We start from the raw sequence: 25480 nt of genomic DNA on the forward strand, positions 1-25480 counted from the left end.
CCTTCCAAAGTGAATCACCTCACACTTCTCTACATATGTCTTATAGCGCATTGAGCTCTGGCTGTGAGGTGAGAGGGCGTTTCAGTGTCAGTGTGACTGCTTTGGACAGCAGAAGGAGAAAGACGTGTTGTCCCTGATTTCTCAGTTTTCCTTTTAAAAGCTGTTCCAGTAAAAAACACATGGTTGTGGCTAACCGCCTTGGTAACTTTAAAGATAGAGTTGCTTTCCAGAAGTGGTTTGAATCTGCTGGTTGAGACTGGAATAAAATCTTCGGAAAAAGACTAGCCCCATTTAAGTGAGAATATAGTGTGCTGGACCACACCCCCACACCCTTGAAAAGGGGTTTTGGTTTAATTAGATTTTGTTATTGAATTGGAACAGCTAAGGGGGAATTCATTAAGTGTTAGATACATAGATTACTGTAGCTGTTGTGTTGTCTTTATGTTTGTAATTGATAAAAATTCTTGCTGTGTTTATATATATATATATATATTAACTACATTCTTAGAATAAACCTTGTTTTGATAAAAGCGCCCAGGAAGTCTGGTGAATCACACCTGAAGTGGAAGCTCTTGTGCTCATCCTAGACAAATTCAACATTCAGGTTGTAGGTCAGATGAACTTCATAATCCACTTTGGAGTTTCCAAGCCCTGGCCCATTACAACACAAAGAGACATCAGCTACCTTGACGGCCTTTCCTGTTTCCTTGAGAACATGTCCGGGGAACTCCCAATTGGAACATAGAACCTAGAACATTACAGCGCAGCACAGGCCCTTCGGCCCTCGATATTGCGCCGACCTGTGAAACCACTCTAAAGCCCATCTACACTCTTCCCTTATCGTCCATATGTCTACCCAATGACCATTTGAATGCCCTTAGTGTTGGCGAGTCCACTAGTGTTGCAGGCAGGGCATTCCACGCCCTTAATACTCTCTGAGTAAAGAACCTACCTCTGACATCTGTCTTATATCTACCTCCCCTCAATTTAAAGCTATGTCCCCTCGTGCTAGACATCACCATCCGAGGAAAAAGGCTCTCACTGTCCACCCTATCCAATTCTCTGATCATCTTGTATGCCTCAATTAAGTCACCTCTTAACCTTCTTCTCTCTAACGAAAACAGCCTCAAGTCCCTCAGCCTTTCCTCATAAGATCTTCCCTCCATACCAGGCAACATTCTGGTAAATCTCCTCTGCACCCTTTCCAATGCTTCCACATCCTTCCTATAATGCGGCGACCAGAATTGCACGCAATACTCCAAATGCGGCCGCACCAGAGTTTTGTACAGCTGCAACATGAACTCATGGCTCCGAAACTCAATCCCTCTACCAATAAAAGCTAACACAGCGTACGCCTTCTTAACAACCCTCTCAGCCTGGGTGGCAACTTTCAGGAATCTATGTACATGGACACCGAGATCTCTCTGCTCATCCACACTGCCAAGAATCTTACCATTAGCCCAGTACTCTGTCTTCCTGTTATTCCTTCCAAAATGAATCACCTCACATTTGTCTTCTTCCGCTATTACTTAAGAGTTCACTTAGAGTCATGGAATCCCTACAGTGTTGAAGGAGACCATTCAGCCCATTGGGTGTGCACCGACCCGCCCAAAGAGCACCCTACTTAGGCCGACAATCCCGCCCTCTCCCCGCTATCCCACCTAAACCTTTAGACATTAAGGGGCAAGTTTAGCTTGGCCAATGAATGAAATCCACCCTAACATGCACATGTTTGGACTGTGGGAGGGAACCGGAGCACCCGGAGGAAACCCACGCCGACATGGGGAGGACGTGCAGACTCCGCACAGACGGTCGGTCACCCAAGGCCAGAATTGAACCCGGGTCCTTGGCACTGTGAGGCATCCATATCGCGTCCATCTGCCTCTAGAAGCACGGTGCCATTGGCTTAACAGATGTTTCTGATGACCCCCCCCCCGCCCCCAACCTTTATACCAACCACCAATTCTTCTGAGAACGCATTCATGTGTGGAGAAGCCGTCTGGCGAGAGAATGCTGCAGAGATTGATTACTAGAGCTGTAGCAGATCAGACTGGTTAACTCTTTCTTTACGTCGCCAAGCGGCTTGAGGCATCGGTTCATGAACGACCTTCATTCCTTCAAGGATGAGCTCCAAAAGGCCAGAGTCAAACCCCCGGAGAGGCCAGGAGCCACTCGGATAACATCCTGACCTGCCAGAGCCTGGAGGAATTGTGGGATAGCATGCGGCCATTTTATCCCTCGGGTGTTGGAGTTTGGGATCCGACCTAAACCAATTCAAGCAGAGGAGACAGGAGCAGGAGGAGGCCATTCCGCCCACCGGGCCAGAACTGCAACTAGATCGTAACGGGTCTTCCAGCTCAACTCCACATTCCGTCCCAACCCCACAACCCTCAATACCCTTTGTCCGAACATCTATCGATCTCAGTCCTGAATATTTTCAGTGGTTGGGAACGCACAGCCTTCCAGGGGTTGAATATTCCAACAGTCCACAATTGTCCGAGGGAAGGGCTCTCCCCTCGCCTCAGTCCAAAATGGCCACCCCCTCACGCTGGGACTAATCGTGCTCGCTCCCGACTCTCCAGGCTGGCGGACCGACTCGGATTCATGTGAAGCGCCCCCGAAGGATGGCGGACCTGCGCACAGCAAGATCCCACCCAAACAGCACTGAGGTGGCTGAGCAAGCTGCTTCTCATGACATTGATTAAGGGACATCTTGTGTGCACCAATGAAAGCTCTCCTGATATTCTGTAACAAAATAGAGAATGATTGCCAAAGGTGTATGTAATGAATGGCAGGACACTGTAATGTTCTCATCGGAAGGCCTGATTTACATTACAAGAACACTTGCAGCTAAAGTTATAAACGATTTATTAACATTAACTGTGGGTCAAATATATGCAAAACAACAGATGAATAACAGTATGATCATGCACAAGCAACCTCTCTCCAGCTCCCTCCAGTCAGTCTGAGGTCACCTGACTCTAACATTCACCGATATACTAATGAGACTCCTAGTGGCCAGTTGGTGAATTACAACACAACCATGATATCACGAGAGACACTCGGAAGCTCAGGGGATCAGACAGATCTTGGGGTACCTGTTTACAGATCCCAGAAAGTGGCAGAGTAGGTGAAGAGGTAGTTAAGAAGGCACATGAGGGGCGGGATTCTCTGACCCCCCCACCGGGTCGGAGAATCGCCGGGGGCTGGCGTGAATCCCGCCCCCACCGGTTGCCGAATTCTCCGGCACCGGATATTCGGCAGGGGTGGGAGTCGTGACGCACCGGTTGGCGGCCCCCCCCCCCCCCCCGCCGATTCTCCGGCCCGTGATGGGCCGAAGTCCCGCTGCTGGAATGCCTGTCCCGCCGGTGAGAATCAAACCACCTCTCTTACCGGCGGGACAAGGCGGCGCGGGCGGGCTCCGGGGTCCTGGGGGGGGGCGCGGGGCGATCTGGCCCCGGGGGTGTGCCCACACGGTGGCCTGGCCTGCGATCGGGGCCCACCGATCCGCCGGCGGGCCTGTGCCATGGGGGCACTCTTTTCCTTCCGCCTTCGCCACGGTCTCTACTATGGCGGAGGCGGAAGAGACCCCCTCCACTGCGCATGCGCGGGGATGCCGTGAGCGGCCGCTGACGCTCCCGCGCATGCGCCGCACGGCAAAGTCATTTCCGCGCCGGCTGGCGGGGCACCAAAGGCCTTTCCCGCCAGCTGGCGGGGTGGAAGTCAGTCCGGCGCGGGCCTACCCCCTCAAGGTGAGGGCTCGGCCCCTCAAGATGCGGAGAATTCCGCACCTTTGGGGCGGCGCGATGCCGGACTGATTCGCGCTGGTTTTGGCGCCGGTCGGCGGACATCGCGCCGATTGCGGAGAATCCCGCCCGAGATTTTTTTTCTTTGTTCATGGCATCGCCAGCTGGGCCAGCATTTATTGTCCATCTCTAATTGCCCTTGAGGGGGCAGTTATGAGTCTGGAGTCACATGTAAGCCAGGCCAGGTAAGGACGGCAGATTTCCTTCCCTAAAATACATTAGTGAACCAGATGGGTTTTTACGACACTCGCCAATGGTTTCACGGTCATCACTAGACCTTTAATCCCACATTTTCATTGAATTCAAATTTCACTATCTGCGTTGGTGGGATTTTGAACCTCGGTCCCCAGGTTCCTCAGCTAGTCCAGTGGCAATACCATCATGCCACCACTTCCCCATAAATTTGCCTTTATCAGCCCTGGCAGAGAATATAAGAGCAATGAGGTTATGTTGGAGCTATGCAGAAGGTTGGTGAGGCCACAGCTGGAGCACTGTGTGCAGTTCTCGTCGCCAAATTATAGGAAGGAGGCGATTGCACTGGAGGGGGTGCAGAGGAGATTCACCAGGATGTTGGCTGGGATGGAGCGCCTGAGCTGTGAGGAGAGACTGGATAGGCTTGGATTTTATTTTGAGGAAAGAAGGCCGAGGGGGGGATATAATTGAGGTGTAGAAGATTATGAGGGGGTTTGGGCAGGGTAAATAAGAACAAACAAAGAACAAAGAAAAGCACAGCACAGGAACAGGCCCTTCGGCCCTCCAAGCCCGTGCCGACCATGCTGCCCGACTAAACTACAATCATCTACACTTCCTGGGTCCGTATCCCTCTATTCCCATCCTATTCATGTATTTGTCAAGATGCCCCTTAAACGTCACTATCGTCCCTGCTTCCGCCACCTCCTCCGGCAGCGAGTTCCAGGCACACACTACCCTCTGCGTAAAAAAACTTGCCTCATACATCTCCTCTAACCCTTGCCCCTCGCACCTTAAACCTAAGCCCCCTAGTAATTGATTCCTCTACCCTGAGGAAAAAGCCTCTGACTACCCACTCTGTCCGTGCCCCTCATAATTTTGTCGACAAAATAGCTGTTCCCCTTGGTTGAGGGGTCGATCACAAGGGGGCATGGTTTTAGGGTGAGGGGCTAGAGATCCCGAGGGGGTTTTAGAAAAAAAAAATTCACGATGGTGGGATGCACGGCCTGCGAGAATAGTGGAGATTTTCACAGTAAGTTCATTGCAATGTTAATGTAAGCCTTTTTGTGACAATAATAACAATTATTATTATTAGTGGAGGCTGGAACCTCACAAGCTTTAAAAAGCACTTGAATGAGCACTTGAAACACCAACACATTCAAGTGCTGGTAAGTGGGATCAGCGCAAGGTTTGGGGTACTTGCTGTCGGTGCTGGGCCTTTTCTGTGCTGTATGACTCTATGATTTCAGAAGTTAACTGGCCCAGTATGAGTGGAAGCATCAACCTTCCTGTTTTAGCTCCCTTTCTGTTCTTTATTCTTCATTCATAGCTTGTGGGTATTGTTGGCAAGGCCAGTCTTTGTTCCCCGTCCCTAATTGCCCTTGAGAGCAGCTATGAGTCAACAATAGGCTCGGAGGCTCGGAGCCACACGTAGGCCAGACCAGGTAAGGCCGGCAAATGTTCTCCCCTAAAGGGACGTGAGTGAACCGGAAGGGGTTTTATAACAGTCAATCATGTTCACCATTGTTGGGGCTCGCTTTCGACATTTTATTTTTAAGTGAATTTAATAATTCATTGAATCACGGAACTGCTACAGCACCGAAGGAGGCCTTTCAAGTCTGCACTCTACCAAGGCCTGTTGCTAACTTTTGCCTTAGTTTAATTGCTCTGTTTTATCACCTTTGCTCTTGAGTCGCCAGGTATCTTTATGATACCGCCACGTGGTTCAAGTTCAAGTAATGATCAATAATCAAATACACCGCTTAGTAAGATTTAAATCAAAGCACATTTATTATACACAGTAATCACTACTCATGCATAAATTCTACGTCTAAGCTACTTCTACGACTAAGAGGCCAATACGTAACTCGGAACTGGCCCACCAGGTCAGGGAAACGAAGGGCCTTTCGTTCGGGTTCTGAGCCTGCGGGATTCGAAGTTGGTACAGATTGGTAGCTAGGAGCGCCTATCTCGTAGCGAGCGTTGAAGTAAGACTTACTAGATTTCAGCGATGGCTGGACTGGTCACTGTCAAGGGTTGGTTCGCGTTGCTGAGTGACCCGGTCAAGAAGAACGATTTGAACTTGGGCTTGATTCTTATAGTCCCCAGGGGCTTCCCGCCTTTCGGGGCGGACCCTGTACCTGGTTGCAAGTGATTGGACTTTGTCCCAATCGCTTGGTTCGATTTTCTCCAATGCTGGAGCGGTTCCCTGATCGATGGGCGGTCTTGAGGTGGTCGTTCACCTCCCTTTGTGTAGGCTTCTGCTGGCGCCGACGAGTCTGGGTTGGCTTCATGTGTCTAAATGTTGCACATTGTTCCCGGGGATTGCTCATTAGTATGCAGATGGCTGGTGTTTAGTTATGCTGATGGTTGCCGGTATCGATCTTGTCTGGCCTTTCCAGAGGTAAATACACACTCAACCCGCAGCTGCTTGTTTGTGTCCTGTTGGCTGACTTTCCCATCAGCCTTTGCCGTTCGCCATTTTAAATAGGGAGTTAGCCATTCTAAATCGGGAGTTAGCCATTTTAACTGGCTACAGGCCCACTCCACCACTCCCCTGCCCTATCCCTGTAGCCCCACCTAACATGCATTTCTTTGAGCTGGAGAGGGAAACGGGAGCTCTCAGAGGAAACCCAGGCCGACATGGGGGAATGGTAGATCTTGTGGCCCAGTAGATAACATAGAACATAGAATGCAGAAGGAGGCCATTCGGCCCATCGAGTTTGCACCGACCCACTTAAGCTCTCACTCCCACCCTGTCCCCGTAACCCAATAACCCCTCCTAACCTTTTTTGGTCACTAAGGGCAATTTATCACGGCCAATCCACCTAACTTGCACATCTTTGGACTGTGGGAGGAAACCGGAGCACCAGGAGGAAACCCACGCACACACGGGGAGGACGTGCAGACTCCGCACAGACAGCGACCCAGCGGGGAATCGAACCTGGGACCCTGGCGCTGTGAAGCCACAGTGCTAATCAGTTGTTTACGGGCAGCACGGTAGCATAGTGATTAGCACATTTGCTTCACAGCTCCAGGGTCCCAGGTTCGATTCCCGGCTTGGGTCACTGTCTGTGCGGAGTCTGCACGTCCTCCCCGTGTCTGCGTGGGTTTCCTCCGGGTGCTCCGGTTTCCTCCCACAGTCCAAAGATGTGCGGGTTAGGTGGATTGGCCGTGCTAAATTGCCCACAGTGTCCAAAATTGCCCTTAGTGTTGGGTGGGGTTACTGGATTACGGGGATAGGGTGGAGGTGTGGACCTTGGGTAGGGTGCTCTTTCCAAGAGCCGGTGCAGACTCGATGGGCCGAATGGCCTTCTTCTGCACTGTAAATTCTATGATGATCTATGATGAGTTGTGCTACCGTGCTGCCCTGCTATCTGGGGTCGAGTCTCACCTCAGGACTTGACAGCTAAGAAAAGTGCGTTCATGACGTAGACAAACAGGTTGATTGACAACCTGCAAATCCTTGGACACATGCCAATGACAAGAGCGGGAGTGATGCTTAGTCAGGCCTGTGATGGAAAGAACGTTTGGGCCTTTACTCTCACTGTGCATAGCTCCAGACGACAACTTGCAGACAAGAGGTGCCACAGCAACGCGGAGACCACCACCTCTGTACTTTCAGCAGCGTCTAGCTATCTCTTGTTCAGATCCCTCCATGGCCTTCCCCCTCCCTATCTCTGTAATCTCTCACACCCACATAACCGTCTGAGACCTCTGCTCTCCTCTAACACTGGCCTCCCACACCTCCCTGGGTTTAATTGCTCCACTATTGGCAGCTGCGTCTTTCTCCCTGAAGATTAAGCTGTGGAAATCCCTCCCTAAACCTCCCCTCCTCTATTAATGTGAATCAGTAAGTACCTCCTTGACCGAGCTTTTTACTATGTTGGCAGGTTGCCCTCGTATCAGCGAACGTCGTGGATGATGGGTGCACGGCTGTGGTGGAAGGGTTGAGGGTGGCACCGATGGAAAGAGGCAAAGGAATCGCAGGCCTCATCCAGCAGGACTGCTTCGATCTTATCAGGGTTCAGTTCCCAGAGGTCAAGGTGCTGAGGTACACCAGATCCGGCTACCTTGCACCAGAGGCCTTAGCCAAGTTCCGACTGATATGTAAACAGGTAACGTCACGGGTCACAATCGTCAATGGCGTCTGCTTCTTCCCAGCATTTGGTCAAGCCATCGTGCTGCTAGGGCAACCTGTGCCAACCGCCTTGACCTGCTCGGTGGTGGGGGTCGAAAGGTTCTTTCCAGGAAGTCCCGGCAAATTTCTTAAAATTCTTTTGTGGGGCATTGCTGGGAGGGGGTCATCATTTGTTGCCCATCCGTGATTGCCCTTGAACCGAGAGGGCTCGCACGGCTATTTCAGAGGGGCAGTCAAGAGTCAGTCGCATTACTGTGGGTCTGGAGTCACACGTGGGCCAGACCCAGGTAAGGGCGGCAGATTTCCTCCCTGAGTAAACCAGATGGGTTTTTACGACAATGGTCGCCATTATTCGGACTGTCTTTTAATTCCAGATTTTATCTGTTGAATTTAGTGTAGAGGGGGCTTAACCAGAGCTTTGTAAAGGTATAGCAAGATGCTCCTGTTTTGGTATTCAACGCAACTAATTTAATACAAAACCAATGGGGAGAGGACAGACTAAATGGTGCGTCAACCTTGCGCAGCACACCGCATTTACTGGACAACACACCCTGTAGCCAGCTAATAATAATCGCTTATTGTCACAAGTAGGCTTTCAATGAAGTTACTGCGAAAAGCCCCTCGTCGCCACATTCCGGCGCCTGTTCGGGGAGGCCGGTGCGGGGGTTGAACCCGCGCTGCTGGCCTTGTTCTGCGTTACAAGCCCGCTGTTTAGCCCACTGTGCTAAGCCAGCCCCTTCTGCCAGAGGCAAAGACAAAACAGAGTACTAGAAGGCAGCTCACCACCACCTGCTGAAGGGCAATTAGGGATGGGCAATGAATGCCGACCCCGCCAGCGATGCCGACATCCCGTGAATGAGTTAATAATAAAGGACAGTGGGGAGAACACTGTGTTCGGGGCCAGCACCGATCGCTTAACCAACACCACGAAAGCAGATTAGCTGGCATTTATCATATTGTTGTTTGTGGTAGTTGTTGCGAGCAGGTTAGCAGCCGTGTTCCCCTGATTGAAACTGGGGCGACACTTCAACATGAACTTCACTGGATACCTTGAGGCATTTTGCCAATTTGATTGTCACTTCAGGCTTTCTCTAGCCACGTGAATATGCCATGAGGCTGCCTCTGGAGGCAGCCATCTTGAGATCAGTTCAATAAAAGCCTCTCACAGGAACACGCTAATGAAAACCGCTGCCCTTCTGCTTGCAACCCTGGAGTTTGGGTTGTGTCAGGCGCTATACCAACACACGGCTTCCTTTGTATGGTTACAGGAAATACTGCCGCTACGCTTCGAGCTGGAGGAGATCCGCCCGAAGCTGGACTCTGCCATTTCCCAGCTGAAGACCTGTGGGGAGGAATGGGAAGATCCCATTCTGCTTCGGGCCTCCGACGTCCAGCGTGTGTTCCTGAATCCCAACGTGGTGGGTGGAGTGCTGCCCGGGAAGACCATCATTCAGGACTGGGCACCGTACAGGCCACTACAGAGCAACCTGGAGACCTTGCTGAAGAAAAATCTAATTTGGTTGGCTGATGGCAAGGAAGAGCCAAGGGTCCTCAGCCTGGGCGCCACCCCCTACAGAATACCCATGGGAGCTGATTACAACCGCCTCAGTATCAATATATTTGGGAAGCACTTCCCCGGTGCCAGGAACCAGTTTCTCGCTCAGCTCCAGCGAGGGATTGGCACCTTGCAGGGTTCCTTATATTGTCTCCTGTACCTGGAGCCATGCCTGTGGCAGCAAATGTATTTGTTCTGCCAGAGCTCCTTAGGCCTCCACCAGGAAAGGGACTTTGAGGGCCAGATGGTGCTGGAGAAAGATATGTCGACTGGCCAAGGGAGCTCAGAGTCACAAAGGCGGAGGGTTCAAAACCCACCCCAATGACGTGAGTGCATAACCCAGGCGGGCGCACCCGATGCGTGCACAGTCAGAGGCGTAATGTTCAATGGTTTAATTGTTCTGTGTTTGATTATGTGAACCTCGGAACTTATCTATGCTCACTGTGCTTGATCATTCGAGCCTGGGTGTTGACTCAGTGCAAAGTAAATTCGCACCGCAGAAAAATGCGGAGCTTTAAGCATGAGGGCAGTCAATCATGTGATTTCAGAGACATTTAAAAACTTCTGTGAATAAACCTGTCGTACATTTAGAAACGAGCGTCAGCTCTGCATTGTGCCCAGCTCGGGCCGATATGTCGAACCGAAGATTCCGACCTGCTTTATTAAATCAATATCTGCAAAACATGGTGCGGTTTAAAAAGCAATGGGGTGGAGGTGGGGCGTGCGGGGAACTTGGTGGGAGGAACTGTGTGGCTATGGCGGGTGACAGAAACAGCCCTACAAAGGAGATGGGCCAGTCTCTCCCTCGCAGTCCCATCCACTGGGGCCCCAGAGTTCCGTATCATGTTTCGGTAAGGTGCACACACCAAGGGCAGGTCACGGGACGACATTCAGATGCTTGATTCATCGCTGTGTAACATATATATATTTAAAAATAATATTCAATCCCACGCACGCACATCCCGTTAATTTTCACAGTACAGACCATCCATGTCAACTTTTGCAATGGACTTTTCCCCTCTGTGGTGAATGTCTCATTACTGATAATTCACCAGTGCCCTGTGTTATGTTATTAACCCTGTGGGCTCTACCTATGGGCCATTGTGTGGCTTCACCCTCAGGGGATATGTTGGGGCATGTACAGGCTCCGCCCATGACTCCACCCCCTTTACAGGAAGTATAAGAGCTGCTGACCTGCGGGGCCACCTTCAGTGTTGTACCGGTCACAGGCAGGCTCAGTTCTTAGCTGATTAAAACCACGGTTTACTTCTCCACGTGCCTTCGAGTGAATCGATGGTCGCATCACCTGCGCAAGCATGTCACACTGTAATTCCGCTCTCCCAACAGCGGTGGCAGTGCAGCACTTCAGCTCCCCCCCCCCACTCACAGTTTCTTGGTCCGCATTTTAGGGAGACTCCAGTCAGCTCCCTCCCTGATTCCCCGAATCGCCTTCAGATTTTATTTTTTAATAACGGTATCTAAATCCCCACGTCAAATCAAAACATAGTGAGAAAATGGCTGACTTAAAACCTGGGTCTGAGTTACCCCAGGTCAAAATCTCCGACCTTGTCTGACCGTAAAGCGCCTGATTACGCGTCTGTGCAAATTACCAGCCGGGCATGGGGGAGGGGTGGGGTGGGGGTGGGGTGGGGGGAGGGGTGGGGGGAGGGGGGGGGGGCCGGGGAGCCCTCCTCCCACCTCAGAAAGTTCCGGTAAGACCACCTCTCATTCTTCTGAACTCCAATCGGCATTGGACTTTATTCATAATGACAAACCCCGTTGATCCCAGGGATCAACCTCCTGGGACCTTCTCCCAGCTGCTTCACGAGCGAAAGGCGTGTCCCTCCTCACGTACGGAGGCCAAAACCATAAACGTTTTGGCCCCACCAAAAACGACCGAGCCGCGATTTGGCTCATTGCCCTCCACGGGATCTTTCTGTGCGCAAGAGCAGAGGGGCCTTTCGGCGCCCTCTCATAAAAACTGGAGGCGGAAGCCGGGCAGCGCGGTGGGTTAGCACGGCTGCCTCACGGGGCCAGGGACCCGGGTTCGACTCCGGGCCTCGGGTGACTGTGCGGAGTCTGCACGTTCTCCCCGTGTCTGCGTGGGTTTCCTCCGGGTGCTCCGGCTTCCTCCCACAGTCCAAAGACCAGGTAAGGGCAGCAGATTTCCTCCCTGAGTAAACCAGATGGTTTTTTTCAACAATGGTCACCATTATTGATATTTCAGATTTTACTAAGTGAATTTAGTGTAGAGGGGGCCTAACCAGAGCTTTGTAAAGGTTTAGCAAGATGCTCCTGTTTTGGTATTCAACGCAACTAATTTAATACAAAACCAATGGGGAGAGGACAGACTAAATGGTGCGTCAACCTTGCGCAGCACACCGCATTTACTGGACAACACACCCTGTAGCCAGCTAATAATAATCGCTTATTGTCACAAGTAGGCTTTCAATGAAGTTACTGCGAAAAGCCCCTCGTCGCCACATTCCGGCGCCTGTTCGGGGAGGCCGGTGCGGGGGTTGAACCCGCGCTGCTGGCCTTGTTCTGCGTTACAAGCCCGCTGTTTAGCCCACTGTGCTAAGCCAGCCCCTTCTGCCAGAGGCAAAGACAAAACAGAGTACTAGAAGGCAGCTCACCACCACCTGCTGAAGGGCAATTAGGGATGGGCAATGAATGGCGACCCCGCCAGCGATGCCCACATCCCGTGAATGAGTTAATAATAAAGAGCAGTGGGGAGAACACTGTGTTCGGGGCCAGCACCGATCGCTTAACCAACACCACTCAAGCAGATTAGCTGTCATTTATCAGATTGTTGTTTGTGGTAGTTGTTGCGAGCAGGTTAGCAGCCGTGTTCCCCTGATTGAAACGGGCGCGACGCTTCAACATGAACTTCACTGGATACCTTGAGGCATTTTGCCAATTTGATTGTCACTTCAGGCTTTCTCTAGCCACGTGAATATGCCATGAGGCTGCCTCTGGAGGCAGCCATCTTGAGATCAGTTCAATAAAAGCCTCTCACAGGAACACGCTAATGAAAACCGCTGCCCTTCTGCTTGCAACCCTGGAGTTTGGGTTGTGTCAGGCGCTATACCAACACACGGCTTCCTTTGTATGGTTACAGGAAATACTGCCGCTACGCTTCGAGCTGGAGGAGATCCGCCCGAAGCTGGACTCTGCCATTTCCCAGCTGAAGACCTGTGGGGCGGAATGGGAAGATCCCATTCTTCTTCGGGCCTCCGACGTCCAGCGTGTGTTCCTGAGTCCCAACGTGGTGGGTGGAGTGCTGCCCGGGAAGACCATCATTCAGGACTGGGCACCGTACAGGCCACTACAGAGCAACCTGGAGACCTTGCTGAAGAAAAATCTAATTTGGTTGGCTGATGGCAAGGAAGAGCCAAGGGTCCTCAGCCTGGGCGCCACCCCCTACAGAATACCCATGGGAGCTGATTACAACCGCCTCAGTATCAATATATTTGGGAAGCACTTCCCCGGTGCCAGGAACCAGTTTCTCGCTCAGCTCCAGCGAGGGATTGGCACCTTGCAGGGTTCCTTATATTGTCTCCTGTACCTGGAGCCATGCCTGTGGCAGCAAATGTATTTGTTCTGCCAGAGCTCCTTAGGCCTCCACCAGGAAAGGGACTTTGAGGGCCAGATGGTGCTGGAGAAAGATATGTCGACTGGCCAAGGGAGCTCAGAGTCACAAAGGCGGAGGGTTCAAAACCCACCCCAATGACGTGAGTGCATAACCCAGGCGGGCGCACCCGATGCGTGCACAGTCAGAGGCGTAATGTTCAATGGTTTAATTGTTCTGTGTTTGATTATGTGAACCTCGGAACTTATCTATGCTCACTGTGCTTGATCATTCGAGCCTGGGTGTTGACTCAGAGCAAAGTAAATTCGCACCGCAGAAAAATGCGGAGCTTTAAGCATGAGGGCAGTCAATCATGTGATTTCAGAGACATTTAAAAACTTCTGTGAATAAACCTGTCGTACATTTAGAAACGAGCGTCAGCTCTGCATTGTGCCCAGCTCGGGCCGATATGTCGAACCGAAGATTCCGACCTGCTTTATTAAATCAATATCTGCAAAACATGGTGCGGTTTAAAAAGCAATGGGGTGGAGGTGGGGCGTGCGGGGAACTTGGTGGGAGGAACTGTGTGGCTATGGCGGGTGACAGAAACAGCCCTACAAAGGAGATGGGCCAGTCTCTCCCTCGCAGTCCCATCCACTGGGGCCCCAGAGTTCCGTATCATGTTTCGGTAAGGTGCACACACCAAGGGCAGGTCACTGGACAACATTCAAATGCTTGATTCATCGCTGTGTAACATATATATATTTCAAAATAATATTCAATCCCACGCACGCACATCCCGTTAATTTTCACAGTACAGACCATCCATGTCAACTTTTGCAATGGACTTTTCCCCTCTGTGGTGAATGTCTCATTACTGATAATTCACCAGTGCGCTGTGTTATGTTATTGCCCCCGTGGGCTCTACCTATGGGCCATTGTGTGGCTTCACCCTCAGGGGATATGTTGGGGCATGTACGGGCGCCGCCCATGACTCCACATCCTTTACAGGAAGTATAGGAGCTGCTGACCTGCGGGGCCACCTTCAGTGTTGTACCGGTCACAGGCAGGCTCAGTTCTTAGCTGATTAAAACCACGGTTTACTTCTCCACGTGCCTTCGAGTGAATCGATGGTCGCATCACCTGCGCAAGCATGTCACACTGTAATTCCGCTCTCCCAACAGCGGTGGCAGTGCAGCACTTCAGCTCCCCCCCCCCACTCACAGTTTCTTGGTCCGCATTTTAGGGAGACTCCAGTCAGCTCCCTCCCTGATTCCCCGAATCGCCTTCAGATTTTATTTTTTAATAACGGTATCTAAATCCCCACGTCAAATCAAAACATAGTGAGAAAATGGCTGACTTAAAACCTGGGTCTGAGTTACCCCAGGTCAAAATCTCCGACCTTGTCTGACCGTAAAGCGCCTGATTACGCGTCTGTGCAAATTACCAGCCGGGCATGGGGGAGGGGTGGGGTGGGGGTGGGGTGGGGGGAGGGGGGGGGGGGCCGGGGAGCCCTCCTCCCACCTCAGAAAGTTCCGGTAAGACCACCTCTCATTCTTCTGAACTCCAATCGGCATTGGACTTTATTCATAATGACAAAACCCGTTGATCCCAGGGATCAACCTCCTGGGACCTTCTCCCAGCTGCTTCACGAGCGAAAGGCGTGTCCCTCCTCACGTACGGAGGCCAAAACCATAAACGTTTTGGCCCCACCAAAAACGACCGAGCCGCGATTTGGCTCATTGCCCTCCACGGGATCTTGCTGTGCGCAAGAGCAAGAGGGGCCTTTCGGCGCCCTCTCAAAAAAACTGGAGGCGGAAGCCGGGCGGCACGGTGGGTTAGCACGGCTGCCTCACGGGGCCAGGGACCCGGGTTCGACTCCGGGCCTCGGGTGACTGCGTGAGTCTGCACGTTCTCCCCGTGTCTGCGTGGGTTTCCTCCGGGTGCTCCGGCTTCCTCCCACAGTCCAAAGACCAGGTAAGGGCAGCAGATTTCCTCCCTGAGTAAACCAGATGGTTTTTTTCCAACAATGGTCACCATTATTGATATTTCAGATTTTACTAAGTGAATTTAGTGTAGAGGGGGCTTAACCAGAGCTTTGTAAAGGTTTAGCAAGATGCTCCTGTTTTGGTATTCAACGCAACTAATTTAATACAAAACCAATGGGGAGAGGACAGACTAAATGGTGCGTCAACCTTGCGCAGCACACCGCATTTACTGGACAACACACCCTGTAGCCAGCTAATAATAATCGCTTATTGTCACAAGTAGGCTTTCAATGAAGTTACTGCGAAATGTCCCCCCGTCGCCACATTCCGGCGCCTGTTCGGGTAGGCCGGTGCGGGGGTTGAACCCGCGCTGCTGGCCTTGTTCTGCGTTACAAGCCCGCTGTTTAGCCCACTGTGCTAAGCCAGCCCCTTCTGCCAGAGGCAAAGACAAAACAGAGTACTAGAAGGCAGCTCACCACCACCTTCTGAAGGGCAATTAGGGGTGGGCAATGAATGCCGACCCCGCCAGCGATGCCCACATCCCGTGAATGAGTTAATAATAAAGAGCAGTGGGGAGAACACTGTGTTCGGGGCCAGCACCGATCGCTTAACCAACACCACGCAAGCAGATTAGCTGGCATTTATCAGATTGTTGTTTGTGGTAGTTGTTGCGAGCAGGTTAGCAGCCGTGTTCCCCTGATTGAAACGGGCGCGACGCTTCAACATGAACTTCACTGGATACCTTGAGGCATTTTGCCAATTTGATTGTCACTTCAGGCTTTCTCTAGCCACGTGAATATGCCATGAGGCTGCCTCTGGAGGCAGCCATCTTGAGATCAGTTCAATAAAAGCCTCTCACAGGAACACGCTAATGAAAACCGCTGCCCTTCTGCTTGCAACCCTGGAGTTTGGGTTGTGTCAGGCGCTATACCAACACACGGCTTCCTTTGTATGGTTACAGGAAATACTGCCGCTACGCTTCGAGCTGGAGGAGATCCGCCCGAAGCTGGACTCTGCCATTTCCCAGCTGAAGACCTGTGGGGCGGAATGGGAAGATCCCATTCTTCTTCGGGCCTCCGACGTCCAGCGTGTGTTCCTGAATCCCAACGTGGTGGGTGGAGTGCTGCCCGGGAAGACCATCATTCAGGACTGGGCACCGTACAGGCCACTACAGAGCAACCTGGAGACCTTGCTGAAGAAAAATCTCATTTGGTTGGCTGACGGCAAGGAAGAGCCAAGGGTCCTCAGCCTGGGCGCCACCCCCTACAGAATACCCATGGGGGCTGATTACAACCGCCTCAGTATCAATATATTTGGGAAGCACTTCCCCGGTGCCAGGAACCAGTTTCTCGCTCAGCTCCAGCGAGGGATTGGCACCTTGCAGGGTTCCTTATATTGTCTCCTGTACCTGGAGCCATGCCTGTGGCAGCAAATGTATTTGTTCTGCCAGAGCTCCTTAGGCCTCCACCAGGAAAGGGACTTTGAGGGCCAGATGGTGCTGGAGAAAGATATGTCGACTGGCCAAGGGAGCTCAGAGTCACAAAGGCGGAGGGTTCAAAACCCACCCCAATGACGTGAGTGCATAACCCAGGCGGGCGCACCCGATGCGTGCACAGTCAGAGGCGTAATGTTCAATGGTTTAATTGTTCTGTGTTTGATTATGTGAACCTCGGAACTTATCTATGCTCACTGTGCTTGATCATTCGAGCCTGGGTGTTGACTCAGAGCAAAGTAAATTCGCACCGCAGAAAAATGCGGAGCTTTAAGCATGAGGGCAGTCAATCATGTGATTTCAGAGACATTTAAAAACTTCTGTGAATAAACCTGTCGTACATTTAGAAACGAGCGTCAGCTCTGCATTGTGCCCAGCTCGGGCCGATATGTCGAACCGAAGATTCCGACCTGCTTTATTAAATCAATATCTGCAAAACATGGTGCGGTTTAAAAAGCAATGGGGTGGAGGTGGGGCGTGCGGGGAACTTGGTGGGAGGAACTGTGTGGCTATGGCGGGTGACAGAAACAGCCCTACAAAGGAGATGGGCCAGTCTCTCCCTCGCAGTCCCATCCACTGGGGCCCCAGAGTTCCGTATCATGTTTCGGTAAGGTGCACACACCAAGGGCAGGTCACTGGACAACATTCAAATGCTTGATTCATCGCTGTGTAACATATATATATTTCAAAATAATATTCAATCCCACGCACGCACATCCCGTTAATTTTCACAGTACAGACCATCCATGTCAACTTTTGCAATGGACTTTTCCCCTCTGTGGTGAATGTCTCATTACTGATAATTCACCAGTGCGCTGTGTTATGTTATTGCCCCCGTGGGCTCTACCTATGGGCCATTGTGTGGCTTCACCCTCAGGGGATATGTTGGGGCATGTACGGGCGCCGCCCATGACTCCACATCCTTTACAGGAAGTATAGGAGCTGCTGACCTGCGGGGCCACCTTCAGTGTTGTACCGGTCACAGGCAGGCTCAGTTCTTAGCTGATTAAAACCACGGTTTACTTCTCCACGTGCCTTCGAGTGAATCGATGGTCGCATCACCTGCGCAAGCATGTCACACTGTAATTCCGCTCTCCCAACAGCGGTGGCAGTGCAGCACTTCAGCTCCCCCCCCCCCTACTCACAGTTTCTTGGTCCGCATTTTAGGGAGACTCCAGTCAGCTCCCTCCCTGATTCCCCGAATCGCCTTCAGATTTTATTTTTTAATAACGGTATCTAAATCCCCACGTCAAATCAAAACATAGTGAGAAAATGGCTGACTTAAAACCTGGGTCTGAGTTACCCCAGGTCAAAATCTCCGACCTTGTCTGACCGTAAAGCGCCTGATTACGCGTCTGTGCAAATTACCAGCCGGGCATGGGGGAGGGGTGGGGTGGGGGTGGGGTGAGGGGAGGGGTGGGGGGAGGGGGGGGGGCCGGGGAGCCCTCCTCCCACCTCAGAAAGTTCCGGTAAGACCACCTCTCATTCTTCTGAACTCCAATCGGCATTGGACTTTATTCATAATGACAAACCCCGTTGATCCCAGGGATCAACCTCCTGGGACCTTCTCCCAGCTGCTTCACGAGCGAAAGGCGTGTCCCTCCTCACGTACGGAGGCCAAAACCATAAACGTTTTGGCCCCACCAAAAACGACCGAGCCGCGATTTGGCTCATTGCCCTCCACGGGATCTTGCTGTGCGCAAGAGCAAGAGGGGCCTTTCGGCGCCCTCTCAAAAAAACTGGAGGCGGAAGCCGGGCGGCGCGGTGGGTTAGCACGGCTGCCTCACGGGGCCAGGGACCCGGGTTCGACTCCGGGCCTCGGGTGACTGTGCGGAGTCTGCACGTTCTCCCCGTGTCTGCGTGGGTTTCCTCCGGGTGCTCCGGCTTCCTCCCACAGTCCAAAGACCAGGTAAGGGCAGCAGATTTCCTCCCTGAGTAAACCAGATGGTTTTTTTCAACAATGGTCACCATTATTGATATTTCAGATTTTACTAAGTGAATTTAGTGTAGAGGGGGCCTAATCAGAGCTTTGTAAAGGTTTAGCAAGATGTTCCTGTTTTGGTATTCAACGCAACTAATTCAATACAAAATCAATGGGGAGAGGACAGACTAAATGGTGCGTCAACCTTGCGCAGCACACCGCATTTACTGGACTATTAAGACTACACACCCTGTAGCCAGCTAATCTTCTGACAGAGGCAAAGACAATACAGCATCCGAATAAGAGAAAACAAAACCCAAAAACACTTGTGTTTTGTTACGTACTCTGGGATAACACAGGCTGCAACAGCTTTGACCAAAAGATACTCCAGACTTTGAAGTAAGTTCAATGTGATTTATTGAACCATTAGCGCAGTTCTCTATGAGTTCGACTCTCCTGCTAATCTTGCTATAGTAACTCAGTCTAACTAACCAGTCTGCTCTAAGCCACGTGGTGGGTGTGATGCTTCTGATCTGCCCCTGTCTCTCTGAGTGTCGCCTGTGGAAAGAGTAAGAGCATGTGTGGCCTGTCCTTATATATGGGTTGTGTAATGCCCCCTTGTGGTAGTGTCACCTCTGGGTGTCTTGACTGCCCATTGGTCGTGTCCTATTCTACGTGTTCATTAGCTGTATGTCTGCATGTCATGATGTCTCTGGTGCTCCCTCTAGTGTTTACTTAGTCGTAGTGCATTTACATTAACCCCCTGTGTATATACAGTGATGCATATCGCCACAACTTGCATTTAAATAAATAAATAATCTTTATTGTCACAAGTGGGCTTACATTAACACTGCAATGAGGTTACTGTGAAAATCTCCTCGTCGCCACATTCCGGCGCCTGTTCGGGTACACGGAGGGAGAATTCAGAATTCTCAGCCGGCACAGGAATTGAACCCGCGCTGCTGGCCTTATTTTGCATTACAAACGAGCTCTCTCGCCCACAGAGCTAAACTAAACTCGCCATGACCCCCAGCATTTCACAGCCAATGTTTTTTTTTTCAAATTGCAATCACTGATGTAAGCATAGCAGCAAATTTGGCCACAGCTATTTCCCACGAAGAGCAATGCGACCAGGACCAGATCATCTGATTCCTCGTTCACGGGGTGATTGCATGGAAAATAAAGATATGGGATATTAAGACAAACTTTATTAATAACACAATATTAAAACATTGTTAACATTACAGAAGAAAACAGCTTACAATTTCCCCTTAAAAAATGCTAATCAATAATAATAATGACCCTTAACTGCCAACTTTACTTCCACTCAAACACAAAACCATCTTCGATCCCAATCCACTTTTAAATACAGTTAGCACTCAGGAATGCTTGCTGTACAGAGGTGTCATTTGAGCCTATTTGAAAATACAGACCTGACCCCTGCCATAATAATACAGAAACAGAGTGGCACATTGCAAGGTGGTTAGCACTGCAGCCTACAGCGCTGAGGACCCAGGTTCAAATCACGGCCCTGGGTCACTGTCCGTGTGGACTTTGCACATTCTACCCATGTCTGCGTGGGTTTCACCCCAACAACCCAAAGATGTGCAGGTTAAGTGGATTGGCCATGCTAAATTACCCCTTAATTGGAAAAGAATAATTGGGTGCTCTAAAATTATTATTTTTTTTAATGAATAATACAGAAATATTTGCTGTATTACTTCAGAAAACCTTCTCTACGTGCCTTCTTAACACTAAACCTCAACAGCTGACCCATTCAGCCCTGGCTCCTCCCATCAACTACGTCAACTCACTGAACTGAGCTTATGCCTCTAATTAACTACTCCGCAGGGAACACTCTTAATATAAGCAAAAACCCATTAGCCCAAACTTTAATGATGCTTTAATTGCACCTCTGGCTCCCAAAACGCCAAGCTGTCTGGCAAACCAGGCTTTTTAAAAACACTACTGCAGCGGTCATACACACACTAATCACGGCGTTTATCCTTTACTGCACCAAATACGTAGAATGTAACACATCACACCTCTCCCCCCCTTAAAGAAAATTGAAGCAGTAATATAAAAAGATGGCTTTATTTTCTGAAGCCTTTCAACTCTAAACATTTCTCTTTACTAATACTCTATTAAAAAAAAGGTATCATATTTCATTTAAGCATGCAAATTTAAACATTAGTGTGGTCCATTTCAGTCTGTCTTTTCCACCTTCGAACGTTCCAGTCTTCTCACATTTCAAAATCACGATAAAGCATCTGCAATCATGATTTCTCTTCCTGCTGCATCTATAATTTTCAAGTTAAATGGTTGTAGCAATAAACTCCATCTAAACAATCTTGCATTTCGATCCTTAAAGTTTTCAAAAAACGTTCATGGATTATTGAAATGTCTCCAATCAATTGTGAGCAACATAAGTGTCAAAATGTTGTAACGCTAATACCGAACTCAATGTCTCCTTCTCGATGGTCGAATATTTCTTTTGATGGATATTTTGTTTCCGAGAAAAATAACCAACAGGCTTTTCTATTCCTTCATTGCCTTCCTGCAACAGCACAGCACCCATATCACTCGCATCAATTGCCACCTTAAATTGCTTGACATAATTAAGTGTCGCCAATTCTGGTGCAGTGCTTAACACCAGTTGCAGATTGTCGAACGCCTCCTGACGACATCCTGACATCCACTGAAACCTCTTGTGTTTTTTCAGAAGTTCAACCAGCGGAGCGACCATGCTGCTGAAATTTGGTACGAATATTCTGGTCGAAACCACTCCTGCCCAGAATACTCAGAACGTCGCTCCTTGCTGATGGCTTTGGGAACTCCCCAATAGGTTGTGTATTTTGTGGGACCATCCGACCATGTCCAATTGTATGTCCTAAGAATGTGACTGGAGCTTTCGCAAATTCACTTTTAGCCTTGTTTACACCAATCCAGCCTCCTGTAGTCGATCGACTAATTCCTTGATGTGTTCCAAATGCAACTTTCCACCTTTGACTGAAGACCACCAAATCGTCAATGTACACGGCACAACGTGTTTAGTCCAGAAATTACCTTGTTGGTTAATCTTTGGAATGTTGCTGGCACATTCTGCATTCGTAACAGCGTAACCTTAAACTGATACAGACCATATGGTGTCAAAAAGCCAAATCCTCTTTCGTCCTGTCTGATGAAGGTACTTGCCAGTATATTTTGAGCAAGTCAAGTTTGGTAATAAAACTTGCTTGCCCCACATGTCCAACAGTCTTCCAAACAGGGAACAGGTTACGAATCTGGGGCGTCATTCTCCGCCGGCGGGAGTCTCCGTTTTGCCGGCGCCGGGGGGTTTCCCGACGGCGTGGGGCTGCCCCACAATGGGAAACGCCATTGACCGGCCGGTGTTACGGAGACTCCCGCCGGCCGGTCGGGGCAGAAATGTGGCGGGGCGGGGAGGAGAATTTCGCCCCGACTTTGCAACTGCGTTGACTTTTCTACAGTGCACACACAATCGTTGTGTTCTATTTGGATTTGGTACCATCACAATAATGCTGAGAGTCTTGTAGGGCAGTCCCTGAGAGTGTGATATAGGTTGTACCTGGGAGTATGGCGGGGGCAGTACCTGGGAGTATGGCGGGGGCAGTGCCTGGGAGTATGGCGGGGGCAGTACCTGGGAGTATGGCGGGGGCAGTACCTGGGAGTATGGCGGGGGCAGTACCTGGGAGTATGGCGGGGGCAGTACCTGGGAGTGTGGTGGGGGCAGTGCCTGGGAGTGTGGTGGGGGCAGTGCCTGGGAGTGTGGTAGCGGCAGTACCTGTGAGCGTGGTGAAGGCATTGCCTGGGGCCCTGGGCACCCTGAGGCAGCAGTGCTAACCACTGCGCCACCGTGCCACCCCGGGAAGCTTTGATGTTATTCAAAGTTATTGTAACGCGGGTTCTTGAACTTGCTGTACCCGAACAGTGCTCTGGGTGAACCTAAATAATCTTTATTAGTGTCACAAGTAAGCTGACATTAATACTGCAATGAAGTTACTGTGAAAATCCCCTAGTCGCCACATTCCGGCACCTGTTCGAGTAGACAGAGGGAGAATTCAGAATGTCTAGGTCACCCTGTGGGAGGAAACCGGAGCACCCGGAGGAAACCCACGCAGACACGGGGAGAACGTGCAGACTCCGCAGACAGTGACCCAAGCGGGAATCGAACCCGGGACCCAGGCGCTGTGAAGCAACGGTGCTAACCACTGTGCTACCCTGCCACATGGCCTGCAGTGGCTCTAGAAGGTGGCTCACTAACACCTTCTGAAGGGCAATTAGGGATGGGCAATAAATGCCGACCCCGCCAGCGAAGCCCACATCCCGTGAATGAGTTAATAATAAAGAGCAGTGGGGAGAACACTGTGTTCGGGGCCAGCACCGATCGCTTAACCAACAGCACTCAAGCAGATTAGCTGGCATTTATCATATTGTTGTTTGTGGTAGTTGTTGCGAGCAGAATAGCAGCCGTGTTCCCCTGATTGAAACTGGGGCGACACTTCAACATGAACTTCATCCTGGGTGTTGGCGTGTTGCAATGTACCCAATGTGACTGCCACTTCAGGCTTCCTGTAGCCACGCGGGTACGCCACGTGGCTGCCCCTGGAGGCAGAGGCCTTCGACAAGGTCCCTCATGGCAGACTGGTACAAAAGGTGAAGTCACACGGGATCAGGGGTGAGCTGGCAAGGTGGATACAGAACTGGCTCGGTCATAGAAGGCAGAGAGTAGCAATGGAAAGATGCTTTTCTGATTGGAGGGCTGTGACTAGTGGTGTTCCGCAGGGATCAGTGCTGGGACCTTTGCTGTCCGTAGTATATATAAATGATTTGGAGGAAAATGTAACTGGTCTGATTAGTAAGTTTGCGGACAACACAAAGGTGGGTGGAATTGCGGATAGCGATGAGGACTGTCAGAGGATACAGCAGCATTTAGATCGTTTGGAGACTTGGGCGGAGAGATGGCAGATGTAGTTTAATTCGGAGAAATGTGAGGTAATGCATTTTGGAAGGTCTAATACATATACAGTGAATGGTAGAACCCTCAAGAGTATTGACAGTAAAAGAGATCTAGGAGTACAGGTCCACAGGTCACTGAAAGGGGCAACACAGGTGGAGAAGGTAGTCAATGAGGCATACGGCATTCTTGCCTTCATTGGCCGGGGCATTGAGTATAAGAATTGGCAAGTCATGTTGCAGCTGTATAGAACCTTAGTTAGGTCACACTTGGAGTATAGTGTTCAATTCTGGTTGCCACACTACCAGAAGGATGTGGAGGCTTTAGAGAGGGTGCAGAAGAGATTTACCAGGATGTTGCCTGGTATGGAGGGCATTAGCTATGAGAGGTTGAATAGACTCGGTTTGTTCTTGCTGGAACAAAGGAGGTTGAGGGGTGACCTGATAGAGGTATACAAAATTATGAGAAGCATGGACAGAGTGGATAGTCAGAGGCTTTTCCCCAGGGTAGAGGGGTCAATTACTTGGGGGCATAGGTTCGAGGTGCGCGGGGCGAGGTTTAGAGGAGATGTACAAGGTAAGTTTTTTACACAGAGGGTAGTGGGTGCCTGGAACTCGCTGCTGGAGGAGGTGGCGGAAGCAGGGACGATAGTGACATTTAAGGGGCATCTTGACAAATACATGACTAGGATGGGAATAGAGGGATACGGACCCAGGAAGTGTAGAAGATTGTAGTTTAGTCGGGCAGCATGGTCGGTTCAGGCTTGGAGGGCCGAAGGGCCTGTTCCTGTGCTGTACTTTTCTTTGTTCTTTATTCAGACATCTTGAGATCAGTTTAATAAAAGCCTCTCACAGAAACACGCTGATGAAGACCGCTGCCCTTCTGCTTGCAACCCTGGAGTTTGGGTTGTGTCAGGCGCTATACCAACACACGGCTTCCTTTGTACGGTTACAGGAAATACTGCCGCTATGCTTCGAGCTGGAGGAGATCCGTCCAAAGCTGGACTCTGCCATTTCCCAGCTGAAGACCTGTGGGGCGGAATGGGAAGATCCCATTCTTCTTCAGGCCTCCGACGTCCAGCGTGTATTCCTGAATCCCAATGTGGTGGGTGGAGTGCTGCCCGGGAAGACCATCGTTCAGGACTGTGCAGCGTACAGACCACTACAGAGCAACCTGGAGATCTTGCTGAAGAAAAATCTCATTTGGTTGGCTGACGGCAAGGAAGAGCCAAGGGTCCTCAGCCTGGGCGCCAACCCCTACAGAATACCCATGGGGGCTGATTACAAACGCTTCAGTGTCAATATATTTGGGAAGCACTTCCCCGGTGCCAGGAACCAGTTTCTCGCTCAGCTCCAGCGAGGGATTGGCACCTTGCAGGGTTCCTTATACTGTGTTATGTCCCTGGAGCCATGCCTGTGGCAGCAAATGCATTCGTTCTGCCAGAGCTCCTTAGGCCTCCACCAGGAAAGGGACTTTGAGGGGCAGATGGTGCTGGAGAAAGATATGTCGACTGGCCGCAGAGCTCAGAGTCACAAAGGCGGAGGGTTCAAGCCACACCCCGATGACGTGAGTGCATAACCCAGGCGGGCGCACCCGGTGGGTGCAGTCAGAGGCGCGAATGTACAATGGTTTAATTGTTCTGTGCTTGATTATGTGAACCTGGTAACTGATCGATGCTCACCGTGCTTGATCATTCGAGCCTGGGTGTTGACTCAGAGGAAAGTAGCATCACCCCACAGAAAGATGCGGCGCTTTAAGCATCAGTGCAGTCAATCTTGTGATTTCAGAGACATTTTAAAACGTCTGTGAATAAACCTGTTGTGCAATTATAAACTAGCGTCA

The 25480-nt window shown here is 50.7% G+C and overlaps 2 protein-coding genes across 5 annotated transcripts in view; both read left to right on the top strand.

Moving 5' to 3' along the window:
* Nucleotides 1-25480, top strand: part of LOC140404709 (histidine N-acetyltransferase-like) — a 43046-nt gene that overhangs the window by 13540 nt on the left and 4026 nt on the right. For 3 of the 4 annotated variants that reach the window (XM_072493387.1, XM_072493389.1, XM_072493390.1), the window contains 2 exons: nucleotides 7889-8113; nucleotides 24593-25204. In XM_072493387.1, coding sequence (XP_072349488.1) covers nucleotides 7889-8113; nucleotides 24593-25204 — 837 coding nt within the window. The remainder of the gene's footprint in view (nucleotides 1-7888; nucleotides 8114-24592; nucleotides 25205-25480) is intronic. The other variant, XM_072493388.1, reaches the window with a different exon arrangement.
* Nucleotides 16040-17092, top strand: LOC140404816 (histidine N-acetyltransferase-like). The gene has a single exon (XM_072493554.1). The coding sequence runs from the start codon at nucleotides 16122-16124 to the stop codon at nucleotides 16821-16823; it is 702 nt and encodes a 233-aa protein (XP_072349655.1). The 5' UTR covers nucleotides 16040-16121; the 3' UTR covers nucleotides 16824-17092.

This window comes from Scyliorhinus torazame, chromosome 31 (assembly GCF_047496885.1).
Source record: "Scyliorhinus torazame isolate Kashiwa2021f chromosome 31, sScyTor2.1, whole genome shotgun sequence".
Lineage (NCBI taxonomy): Eukaryota > Metazoa > Chordata > Chondrichthyes > Carcharhiniformes > Scyliorhinidae > Scyliorhinus > Scyliorhinus torazame.